Source organism: Hyperoodon ampullatus (genome assembly GCF_949752795.1).
Source record: "Hyperoodon ampullatus genome assembly, chromosome: 2".
Lineage (NCBI taxonomy): Eukaryota > Metazoa > Chordata > Mammalia > Artiodactyla > Ziphiidae > Hyperoodon > Hyperoodon ampullatus.
Window position 1 is genome coordinate 89,542,076 of NC_136915.1, and position 13,020 is coordinate 89,555,095.

The 13,020-nt window shown below is 32.4% G+C and overlaps 1 protein-coding gene across 6 annotated transcripts in view; it reads left to right on the top strand.

Annotated features, from left to right (window-relative positions):
• AGL (amylo-alpha-1,6-glucosidase and 4-alpha-glucanotransferase) overlaps positions 1–13,020 on the top strand; it is a gene marked incomplete at both ends in the record, with an annotated part of 77,993 nt that overhangs the window by 21,546 nt on the left and 43,427 nt on the right. For 4 of the 6 annotated variants that reach the window (XM_079697379.1, XM_079697380.1, XM_079697382.1 and 1 more), the window contains 13 exons: positions 2,807–2,930; positions 3,274–3,376; positions 3,471–3,568; positions 4,224–4,363; positions 5,629–5,816; positions 7,814–7,937; positions 8,527–8,690; positions 8,985–9,086; positions 9,201–9,356; positions 9,450–9,600; positions 11,790–11,914; positions 12,004–12,116; positions 12,235–12,369. In XM_079697379.1, coding sequence (XP_079553505.1) covers positions 2,807–2,930; positions 3,274–3,376; positions 3,471–3,568; positions 4,224–4,363; positions 5,629–5,816; positions 7,814–7,937; positions 8,527–8,690; positions 8,985–9,086; positions 9,201–9,356; positions 9,450–9,600; positions 11,790–11,914; positions 12,004–12,116; positions 12,235–12,369 — 1,723 coding nt within the window. The remainder of the gene's footprint in view (positions 1–2,806; positions 2,931–3,273; positions 3,377–3,470; positions 3,569–4,223; positions 4,364–5,628; positions 5,817–7,813; positions 7,938–8,526; positions 8,691–8,984; positions 9,087–9,200; positions 9,357–9,449; positions 9,601–11,789; positions 11,915–12,003; positions 12,117–12,234; positions 12,370–13,020) is intronic. The other 2 variants (XM_079697384.1, XM_079697381.1) reach the window with 2 other exon arrangements.

Below are 13,020 nucleotides of genomic sequence, written 5' to 3' on the forward strand. Positions count from 1 at the left end.
ATGCATGAATGGCAGGTAAGCAGAGCAGAGTATTTCAGCTGCCAAAGACTCAAAACAGGCTTTGAAACTGAGAGATGTAAGTCTTCTGTTGGCTAACGTAGGAATCTTAACTGAGGTAGAGGGGCTTCTAGCTGATGGCGCCTACCATTAAGGCTACCTAACCACTAGTGAGACTGACTCAGGTACTAGCCAGTAGCAAAGATAAAGAATCAGATCTTCAGTTAAGGACATAATTAACCTTAAGAAGTTAACCATTATGTCCCTGACAAAGTAGGATAGGAAAAAACATGCTGAAAGAGAAATTAGGGTTTTTCAGAGGCAAATTAGAAAAATTATAAAGAATGTATCTACAATTAGTATAGGACAACCTAACAGCAAGGATCTTTGATGGCTAGAACTCCTCTTCCTCATCCAGAAACTAGAGCTTGCGTAGGGCCCAGAAATACTGCCTTCAAAGTAGAAATCAGTATGACCTGAGGCCCAGGAAGCTTAGGGTCAGATTTACTCTTTCAACTTTCACAATTGTGTAACATCTTATATATGAATTTTTTATATTAACTTTCCTTCATATTTTATTTTACTGAAGAACCTCCATCTTCCCTTCCCTCTGATGTTTATAAGCTGTATTATTTATTTGCAATAATGTGCAAAAATATAATAAATGGAATGTGTGAGTTCCTCTCCCCCAAAACCTAGAAGGAACTATCTAATAGTTTCTTGTGTTTCTTTTCAGACTCTTTTTGAAAGAAATTCCAATTTTATCTAATTAGATATATATAAATCATATTCATAAGTTTTATATTTATATCTATTTTATGCACACACAAATAAAACTATAGCATATGGACTGTTTAACAACTTGTTATTTTAGTTGACAGCATGATCTTATTACAGCTAATTATTTCTTTTAACCTCTAGATAGAATACACTGTTTTAAAGTACTTGAATTTCTTTAGCCTTTTAGATAGATTATTTGCAGTTCATTTCTCATTCATTCAATACGTGTTTATTGAATCAACTGTTATGTGAAAGGCACTCTTCCAGGCATGGAGATTCAATGGTGAACATAGTAGCAAGCCCTTGCCCTAGGAGAATTTATATTCTTATAAGCAGTACTATAGAAAATATATCCTTGTAGATGTTATCTTTACTTGCTATGTGAGTAAATCTGTAGGACAAATTGTTAGACATAGAATTCATGGGTCAAAGGGTATACAGATTTCATGATAAATTTATGATAGATATTGTCAAATTGCTTTTCAACACAAATTGTACCAGTTTACATTATCACTAACTATACCATCACCAATGTTAGATACCATTAATCTTTATAATCTTTGTCAATAAGGGAAAATATTCATTATTTTAATTTACATTTCTTTGCTTATTAGTGAAATATCTTTTCACATGTTAATTAGCCATTTATAGTTCTTCCATTAATTCCCTATTAATGTTCTTTCCCTATTTTTCTACTGGGTTGTTTGTCTTTTTTCATATTGACTTATTATTCTTTCTGATTCCTTATTATAGTGGCCTCAAATATATCCTCCTAGTATGCTGTTGATCTTTTAACTCTTGTTTATGTTGGTTTTTTTCCCCAGTGTAACCAAATTTGTTGATCTTTTCTTTTATGGCTTCTGATTTCACATTGTGCCTAGACCTTCAAACAGCAATTTGTGTTTTCTTCTGATAATCTTATTTATATTTTACTTTTAAATATTTAGTACACCTGGAATTTATATAAAGAAGATATTTAACTTTATTCTTATTTTTTAAAATGATATTGAGTTGATAATCCATCCTTTTATACTGATTTGGGGTACCACCATAATACTTCATAATGTATAATCATACACTAAATACACATGGACCTGTTAGCTGTGCTATTCCAGTGATCCGTCTTTTAGTCTACCAGTACTAAAGACTGTTTTATAATGTACACTGATTGTGTAGCTTTTTCTTTTTTTTAAACACTTCTGGCATTTTTCATGTATGCACCTAGCTTAACCTCAGAAACTACATATTAAAATCTATTTAATTTTTACCTTAGTTTGTTTGGGCCTTTATAAGCCATTGCAAAATCTTTTTAGAATAAGCCAGGTATTAATTAATATAAAATCAAACCCAGTGGAGGCAATCCTGTACCAATACCTGATTTATTAGGAACAAGTTCCAGAAGAAGAGTGAAAATTCCCCCCACAAAATGTTTATTTACTTTTTTCATTTTTTATTATTATGTAAGAATATGCTTGTTGATGAAAAGGAAAACAGTATAAAAACAAACCTGTGTGCTTCTTTCAGAAAAAGTCAGGTTGTTAATATGACTTACTTTTTAGAATAGAAGGCAATCTTTGAGGGAAAAAAAGTCCTAATGTTAATGTATTTGGTAGCACCTGTGAAGAAAATTTGTACCATCAACATCCTTAATGCAGTAAAGAATGTATAGAATAACTGAATGCCAACTGAGGTAGAAAGATGGGACTGAGGTTGAACTGGTAGGAATTGCTGTGTTTTTCTTTTATAGTGTTTTTGAGGTTTTTTTCCTCAGTCAGTCTCTCTCTTTCTCTCTCTCTCTCTCTCTCTCTGTCTGTCTTTCCTTCCGTGTGTGTGTGTGTGTGTGTGTGTGTGTGCGTGTGTGTTAGATGGTGTGCAGGAGGATGGACAGGGAGGTAGGAAGGATGTTTATGAAATAAACATATGTTTTATTTTCCAAGAAAAAACTATAAACTAAAAATTTGAAATCAGTAACAGTTATAATCTCTTTATGCATATCTGCATTTAAGATATAATATTTTCTTTCTTTCAGAAAATAGGAAAACAACAAAGCCTGATCCAAAACAACACCTTAAGATTATTCAGGATCCTGAATACAGACGACTTGGCTGTACTGTAGATATGAACGTTGCACTAGCAACTTTCATACCACATGAGTATGTTTTATATTTTACTACATATTAAAGAGTAATATTACTTGTAAACCTTTATGGATAGTATTATTTTCATGCTATTGTTAAAAGCCTGAATATAAAATGAAATAAAGTAATTCACCATAATTCTACTACTTCAAACGCATGACATTTCCCCTCTTGTCTGTGTGCTCGTCCGTGTTCCTATTCATAAATGTAAAAATGTATACAGTTGGAAAACTTCTTCAGCCATAATTAAGATCCTGATGAATATGTTTAAAGTTTCTATGACCATTATTAGAAAATTTTTAAATGTAGAATTTGTAAAACCGTTAAATAATGTTTGTATTGCTTTATCTGTTTCAAGTGATGGGCCAGCCGCAATTAACGAATGCTGCAGTTGGTTCCAGAAGAGACTTGAGGAATTAAATTCAGAGAAGCATCAACTCGTGAACTATCATCAGGAACAGGTTTTACCTACTTCTTTGAACTGCTGTTTTTCTTTGAGTGTTAATACTGTTTTTTGTTGTTGTCGTTGATGTAATATAATTTCATGTTTTCTAGGCAGTTAATTGCCTTTTGGGAAATGTGTTTTATGAACGACTGGCTGGCCATGGTCCTAAACTAGGACCTGTCACTAGAAAACATCCTTTGGTTACCAGGTATTCCATTTTTGTTTTCTTCTCATTAACGGTTAAAAATTGAAAATTGTATTAAACTCTTCAAATTAACCTAAATGTTTCCTTTAATGTGTGCCTCAGTGCATTTCTTAAATTGAAATAGAAGTTTTGATCTGGTAACTAAGCTTAATATTAATTAATTTTGTTAGGTACATCTTTAGTTAGAGAAACTATCATTATTAACCAATTTATAATCATTTACGTTCATGTTTCTGGAGGACTGCATACTTACTAATAAATTCAATGTTAATCAAATTAAGCAAGCATTTAGTTCCTTATACTTTAAGTAATTTACAACATAGATTAGGCAACTGAAGTGTAGTAAAAACCTTTGCAAAATAATGTCAATACCTCAGTGATTTTCTTAGTAATTTTATGAGATTTTTTAAGTTATTATTTAGAATGTTAATCAGATATGCTATAATACTAACTCAATTTCTCAAATCCTACTAGGTTTACTCAAAATGTCTACTGATGATTTTTTTACCTATATTGCAGTTTATTTCCCATAAATGGTATCAAACTAATCTTTTCTATTCTATTCACTAGGGAAGAAGTTTAATTTTAATAGTGCTAATTCACATTCTCTCCAAGGAGTTTCTCTGTATGGATTTCATACTTGATTGTATCTCCCTAGATATTTTACTTTCCCTTTTGAAGAAATGCCCGTCTCCACAGAAGAATCTATGATTCATGTCCCAGATAAAGCTTGTTTTCTGATGGCACATAATGGATGGGTAATGGGAGATGATCCCCTTCGAAACTTTGCTGAACCAGGTATATCATTTTTGTTAACTTCTCTATGGATAGGGAAATAAAAGTTCACGGCAATCTCAAAGTATAAATTGTTTATTGATTTTTTCCCCCCACTATGCTAGTGTTTTTAAAACTATTTCATTACAGATGCCAGAGGTGCATACAGTTTGAGAGAGAAGAGAAGGGATTGACAGGATGGGATTCATCTTCTTCTTTTCCCTCCTTTCCCTTTCTACCCCTTATCTCCTCAAACAGAACAGCTTTTATATATCTATTTTATATTGTGGTTCTGCCTAAGAGTTTATTTGGGCAACAATTTATTGCGTTTTTAAAAGACATTTGAAACTTCTATTATTACAACTATTTACTATAAGAAATATTTTCACTCATTAGCCAGAGGAGTATTTAAGGTATTTGAATGGCAGTTAAACTAGATACCAGTTGTTTTAGATTCCCTCTCACTTAATACTAGCATCTTATTTTTCTACAGCTATTTCATTGCCAGGAAGAATTATGCAGGGGACCTATCAATATATTTATTTTTTAACATTTTAGAATTAGAAGCCTGTTTTAATTACATTAAATTTAATTCAGAAATCTCATTTTAAAAAAAAAGTGTAGGGCTTCCCTGGTGGTGCAGTGGTTGAGAGTCCGCCTGCCGATGCAGGGGACACGGGTTCGTGCCCCGGTCCGGGAAGATCCCACGTGCCGCGGAGCGCCTGGGCCCGTGAGCCATGGCCACTGAGCCTACGTGTCCGGAGCCTGTGCTCCACAATGGGAGAGGCCACAACAGTGAGAGGCCTGCATACCGCAAAAAAAAAAAAAAAAAAAAAAAAAAAAAGTGTAGCTTTGGATTTAAGTATCTCTGCCCTCTCCATTCTAACCATTCTAAATGAAAAAAGACATTCTGCTCTACACCGTGGATTTAATGTAACCTATTGCCAAAAATTGGTAGCAAGGTGGAGTTGGAGCTTTAAATGTTTTTGGTAGAACTATAGCTTTAAAGGCCTACTATTATTGTTTTCCTTCAAGAAGTAACTTAAATTTTTGCCATTAAGCACACATTTTTGAAGAGACAATAAGGTACAATTTTAGCAAAATAGATATGAGATCCAAATTACTATTAACTTTAAAAAATTTTGTCCCATGCCATTTTAGATGTAATTTTAACCTATATATGGTTTGTGTTAGAAATAGTAAATGTGTTTTAAATACAAGTTTTTCCTTGAAGTAAATGTTTTCATTTTGTTTCTCAAACCATTGAAAGCAAGCTCCTTTCTTAACAGGTTCAGATGTTTATCTAAGGAGAGAACTTATTTGCTGGGGAGACAGTGTTAAATTACGCTATGGGAAAAAACCAGAGGACTGTCCTTATCTCTGGGCACACATGAAAAAATACACTGAAATAACTGCGACTTATTTCCAGGGAATCCGTCTTGATAACTGTCACTCAACACCTCTTCATGTAGCCGAGGTACAGAAAAATAATTCATCTACATTAAGAAAAGAAATTCAGTATTCTAGCTTTCCTTAAATAGAGTATATGTTTCCTTTTGCTAGTGGGATACCAACATTGATTTGGTGGTAGTATTTAACACTTGCATAATTTGCATAGTTCTGACAATTTTTTGATGCAGCTATTATGGAGTACTGGGCTATAAAATGTTTGAGTTAATATTTTTGTTTTAAGTTAGGGAAGTACATTATATTGTCTCTGATAATACACACACAACCATATTGCTGTATATATATTATTTAAATATTCATATTTTAATATTAATATTTTAACAGAATTAATCTTATTAATATTTTAATATATAAATATTAATTTGTATTATTCTTGTTAATTTGAGGTTGCTTTCAATATATTAGTAGCCACTGTGAAGTTGAATAGCTTATTTCATATTATAATGATTATTTAAACCCTAACATTACAGCATATTGAAACTATTTTAGCCTCATTTGATTCAATTTTTATTAATTGTTTATAAAAATGTAAATGTAAACATAAAAGTTTTCTATTTCTCTTTGGGTTTTTTACAGTAACTTAAGCAATGCCAACACTTACAGCATTATCTTTTACATTTTACAGCTTTGTAAACACTTCAAATTTTCATTCTGTTTATAAGATCTTTGATAGTTTTCTAGTCACAAGTTAGTGTTCTTTGGAAATGTGTGCTTATCTGAAAAACATCTATTTCTATACTTTTAAAGCAGTATTATAATGTATATGTTTCAAGTCCTGTGATGAAAAGTTGATTTGATTTGGAAGAATTTAATGAACATTAGTTAAGATGGTAGACGTTTATTAGCTTCAAAAAATGGCAGAGGTTTTTTTGTGTGTGCCTTTATAGCAACATCAAAAAAAATACACTTTTAAGATTGTTCTAACATTATGGCAAAAGTTAGAATATTAAAATTTAACTTGCTTAATTTTAAGTTACATAATCCTCTAGGATCTTACTTGATAGAATTTCAAGTATTTTACTAGTCTTTGTGCAAATGTTATGTTAAAAAAAACTTTTTGGAACTGATCTGATTAAGAGTTTTGGGGAATTCCCTGGTGGTCCAGTAGTTAGGACCCAGTGCTTTCACTGCAATGGCCCGAGTTCAGTCCCTGGTCGGAGAACTAAGATACCACAAGCTGCAAAGCATGGCCAAAAAAAAAAAGTTTATTATCATCTGTAGGAAAAACTGGCTTCAGTCTGGTCAGACCTAATCTTTGCAATAGCTAAATGATTCACCAGTAGGGAATTTATCATGAATAGCTTAGTCAAGTGCCTGGAAATTAATGGTCTGATTAGAGGTATTAAAAACAAACATAGGGGCTTCCCTGGTGGCGCAGTGGTTGAGAGTCTGCCTGCCAGTGCAGGGGACACGGGTTTGAGCCCTGGTCTGGGAAGATCCCACATGCCGCGGAGCAACTGGCCCCGTGAGCCACAGTTGCTGGGCCTGCGCGTCTGGAGCCTGTGCTCCGCAACAAGAGAGGCCGCGATGGTGAGAGGCCCGCGCACCGCGATGAAGAGTGGCCCCCACTTGCCGCAACTGGGGAAAGCCCTCTCACAGAAACGAAGGGCCAACACAGCCATAAATAAATAAATAAATAAATAAAATTTTAAAAAAACATAAAACGGGGGGAAATCCTAAACTGCAGTGTTATGGTTTAAATTTTTTAATGTGACACTAACATTTTTCTTCTTCCTTTTTTCCTCCCCCTTGTGTCCCTATATCTGCAAAATCTAATCTTCCTTTTTAACTGTTACATTGTCTTTATAAATTCTCTTGTTTCCTGTGTGTATTGGTCTGTTTTCTTACATATGCACAATTACTTTATTTGGAAATTCTTCTTGGATTTCCATTTTGTCTTGCTACATGATATTTTCAAATCCATGCCTAATCTTACCTCCTCTCCTTCCCCTGCACCATCTTGCTTTTCTCTTTCTGTTACATTTGTAACTGTGCTTTTTGCAGTACATGTTGGATGCTGCTAGGAAATTGCAACCCAATTTATATGTAGTAGCTGAACTGTTCACAGGAAGTGAAGACCTGGACAATATCTTTGTTACTAGACTGGGCATTAGTTCCTTAATAAGAGGTAGGCTTATTGAAAGTGTTTTTCCCATCTAAAGCTTTAGTTTTTGTTTAAGTAGATTAAAAGGCATTTAATAGCTTTATATACAGCATTTAATAATGTTCAACATAGTTACTGTTCCTTTAAATATTCTACTCAGAATTTCCTAGTATAACTTAGTCTGTTTTCATCAGTAAAAATTTCCACTTTGGAGTAAAATATCTCATTTTCACTTGAAAGAGCAGTGGAATGAACTGATGATTCATGAACAAAACCATTTTTTTGGTTGTTGGAAACATACAAATCTGTTTTTCATCTCCTACCTGCCTATGTGATATAATCTTTAGATTTTTCTTCATGGATTTTATATAACCAACATCCTAATAAACAACATATGTTCCCTTTTACCTGCATGAACCATTTCTCTGGTTAAGTTACAGAGAAGACTTTTTTGTCACTTAAACTAATGGACATTTGTTTAAATGTTTAAAGCAGTTTTATTTTTTATAATATTTATGTGGTCTTTTTTTGAAAGTCAGTCATGATATGAAATCTAATCTCTTCTTGGACATTGATAATGAAGATTGTTAAAATATTCTGTAATGCCTTGCAGAGGCAATGAGTGCATATGACAGTCATGAAGAGGGCAGATTAGTTTACCGATATGGAGGAGAACCTGTTGGATCCTTCGTTCAACCCTGTTTGAGGCCTTTAATGCCAGCTATTGCACATGCCCTGTTTATGGATATTACCCATGATAATGAGTGTCCTATTGTGGTAAGCATCTAACATGTTTCTTGTATTTACTGATTTTGCTAAATGTTTTGATATTTAGTTCCCTGCTATTTAGTGGTAGTAATATCCACAAAACTTCAAAATAGTGCCTTAGTGATTGTGATACAAAGGTTTTTGAGCGTTTTGTTATTTGTTTTAAAGCAAATGAATGTATCTTATCGAATGTATTTATGCACTTATCCTTTTACTTCATTATGTTATAGGATGGCACTTTGCATTTGAAAGAAAATAAACTTTTGGGTTTTTTTGTTTGTTTGTTTTTTTATTGTTTTCTAGCATAGGTCAGCATATGATGCTCTCCCAAGTTCCACGATTGTTTCTATGGCATGTTGTGCTAGTGGAAGTACTAAGGGCTATGACGAATTAGTGCCTCATCAGGTTTGTTTATGTGTTGTTTTTTAAAATCCACAAGGCAAAAAACTTTGATCATTTTTACCAAAAGTTCTCATTGTAATTAAAACATACACATGGCTAAGTTTTAATTTTGTTCAGATTTCAGTAGTTTCTGAAGAACGGTTTTACTCTAAGTGGAATCCTGCAGCATCACCATCCAGTATCGGTGAAGTTAATTTCCAAAGTGGCATCATTGCAGCCAGGTGTGCCATCAATAAACTTCACCAAGAGCTTGGAGCCAAGGGTTTTATTCAGGCAAGAAACTAAATTATCTAGGCTTCTTTCTTAAGGTTCAATTTTAGAGTCTTCCCAATTTGAGCACTAATATGTTTTCTCTTTGTTTCTCAGGTATATGTGGATCAAGTTGATGAAGACATAGTGGCAGTAACAAGACACTCACCTAGTATCCATCAGTCAGTTGTATCTGTGTCTAGAACTGCTTTCAGGAATCCCAAGACTTCATTTTACAGCAAGGAAGTGCCTCAAATGTGCATCCCTGGTAATGGGATCTAAAAAGTGTTATTGTGATTATATTGTTAATAATAATAATAATAAATATTATTAAATTGTTACATATCGTATATATTGTAACACAGTGCAAGTGTAGATGTAGTTGAGAAAAAGCATTAGAAATTTTTGATAGCTTATATTTTTACTACATGGAACAAAACCTGAAAATACTCTCAAATGTTAACATTTTTTGAGTTGTGAAGTGATTTTGTTTTCATCCTAATACATTCCCTTATCTCCTAATTTGTATAAAATGAACATGTATTTCTTCTATACCCAGGAAAATATATATGTATGTTCATGTGTTTGTATATATGTATATACGTGTATTCATGTGTGTCCAAGTGTTTTATGTATGTGTATACACATATTTACATATATAAACCAAAATGAAAAATAGTTTAATATTTAAGGCACTTTATAATCCATCCTCACCTACCTTCCTGGCCCTGTGTCACTCCACTATTTCAACCAAATAGATATTTTCACTGTTCCCCAAGTAGTCTTACTTCTTTACATCTTTCAAGGACTAAAGTTTCACCTCCTTTGAGAATCTTTCTCTAAGTATTCAGTGAACTCTCTCTCCTCTGAACATAAAGTAATTATATTCTCTCTATATCACTCTGACACTTAGTTATAAAATACATCCTTGAGATATATCCTTAGTATTGCTTGATTTTTTTCTAGACATGTGTATTTCATTTCCTTCCTTATTATTATATATAATATATTATGGCATAACATGCTCCTGTGCATACAGCAGCTGTCCAAATCTGTTGATTAATTGAGTGAATGAAGATTCTCATAAAATCATCATATTCTATATTGGTTGCTAGTTGCTAAATATTCATAACTCCCATTTTTAGAAATTATCAACTTGAATAGTTTCAGAGTTAAATGTTTATTACTTTTTTTGACTAGTCACATGTTTATATTCAGTAATCTTATTTGGTTGTTGCTAATATACATATATAGTTTTATATGGCTGCACTCAGTGTATACGGTAGTATCTCAGGAGTTTTTTTTTTTGTTTTTTGGTCAGTGATCATCCTTAAAACATTTTCCATTTTATCAGTCCACAAAATTGTGATTTTTATTATGTTAAATATTTCATATTTTATTATGTTAGTATTCCATTTTTAATATTTTAGGGTATGTTTAGCAGTGTTCTTTAAGATTTGAATGTACACTAGGAATAATTCTTTTTCTTTTGAACAATTTTCTCAGTATATATTTCCAGAAGTAGATTTCTGGATCAAAAGGTCTTTCGTTGTCAGATTAATGGTTCAAATTATTTAAATAATTTACATAATAACATTGCAGTTTTATTTATCCTTTGGTCCAGCAATTCTATTCCCAGGTATATATCTGAGAAACTCTTCTGCATTTCCATTAGGAAATATGCACAGAAATCTTTATTGTAACATTATTTATAGTAGAGAAAAACAATAACAATGTTAATAAAATGAATGCATTTTGGTATAATTAATACAGTGGAATACTATTTGGCATTTTGAAATAAATAAGGTAGAGCTAATCTATATTAGCTGAACAAACCTAAAAAATACAGTGTTGTCCAATAGAAAGGAAGTTTCAGAAATGTATATATAACTTGAATCCACTTAAATAAACTTGGACATATGGAGAATAGTATATATTGCTTAGGGAAACATACATATGTAGCAAAAATGCACAGGATCAATGAACCCCAACCTTCAGGTAGTGGTTACCTCTGAAGGGAGAGAAAGGGTACACAGGGACATCAGTTGGATTTGGAATGTTTTCTTAAGTGAGGCAGAGAGATCTGGGTGTTATAAATTTTTCCCTATTTTTTCTGTCTTTGAAATATTCCATTTTTTAAATGTAAGTCTTTCAAGTGATCTACTTTCTCTCCACTCAATATTAGGAAGGTTGTACATTGTTCCCCAGAGCTAAGTCATTATTACTTGATGAGATCTCTTTTCAAATAAAGCTTTGTTAATTAAGTTGTGATTTTTTTTTAAAGCATTGTGTAAAAGCTGCATCTTAGGTAGAATTATCTACTTTCAGACTGTTTTTTTTTTAATTAACTGATATTTCATATTCAACTTTAAGTTAAGTGATTTAAAACCTCTTTACCAATTCTTAATTTCAGATGGTCTAATATGAAATTTTGCTGAAGTTTTTATATATCCCTAGGTAAAATTGAAGAAGTAGTTCTTGAAGCTAGAACTGTTGAGAGAAATACGGAACCTTATAGGAAGGATGCTAATTCAATCAATGGAATGCCAAATATCACAGTAGAAATTAGAGAACATATTCAGGTATTTGGGACTCTCATCCCACTACTGTGTTTAACATTTTAAGGACATTAGAATTATTTATTGAACAGTTTTATATAATTTTTTTCAAGCTTAATGAAAGTAAAATTGTTAAACAAGCTGGAATTACCACAAAAGGACCCAATGAATATATTCAAGAAATAGAATTTGAAAATTTGTCTCCTGGAAGTGTTATTATATTCAGGTATGTTAATTAGAGTTCAAACTGTTAACTTTACTTATATTTAAAGTGTTTTACATATCCTGTTAATTTTGAATAAATTACTCCTAAAAATTAACCATATTTTAATTAATGTTTTCAGAGTTAGTCTTGATCCACATGCACAAGCTGCTGTTGGAATTCTTCGAAATCATCTGACACAGTTCAGTCCTCATTTTAAATCTGGGAGTCTTGCTGTTGACGACACAGATCCTATATTAAAAATTCCTTTTGCTTCGTAAGTATGCCTTATTTTATGGAGATTTGCACTTTAATAACTGATAAGTTACCGCAAGCCTGATTTAAGCAGTTTTAAGAGTCCTATATATCCTTGTTGCTTAAAGGATAGTCTAAGGAGCAGGAGTATTTTCATCACTTAGTGTTAACATTTTGTCCTGTGGCTTGTGCCTGTGTATGCATGCATGCTGTCTCACTCATACACTCCCAGATAGATAGGTAGATAGATAGATAGACATGTATACATATATACGCTATACATATCTATCTATCTATATATATATACACGTCTCTATACACATATACACACAGTTTTTCTGAGCTATTTGAGACTAAGTTGCATACATCATACTTCTTACCACTTCATTTATTTAATGTCAATGCATTATTCTAATATATGGCTATACCATAATTTATTTCATCAGTCTACATTTTTTGGACAGCTGAATTGCTCCCAATTATTCCCTATTATGTATGTCTTTGTACATTCATCTTTGCATAAATCCTTAGTTATTCCTTTACTAATCATGCCCTTGCTAGATGGTACCATATAGTACTAAAGAGTATGGGTTTTGAAATTTGAGGCTGGGTTTAACTCTAGCTTCACCACTGTCAGTATGATGTTGAACAAATTATTTAGACTTTCTTCATC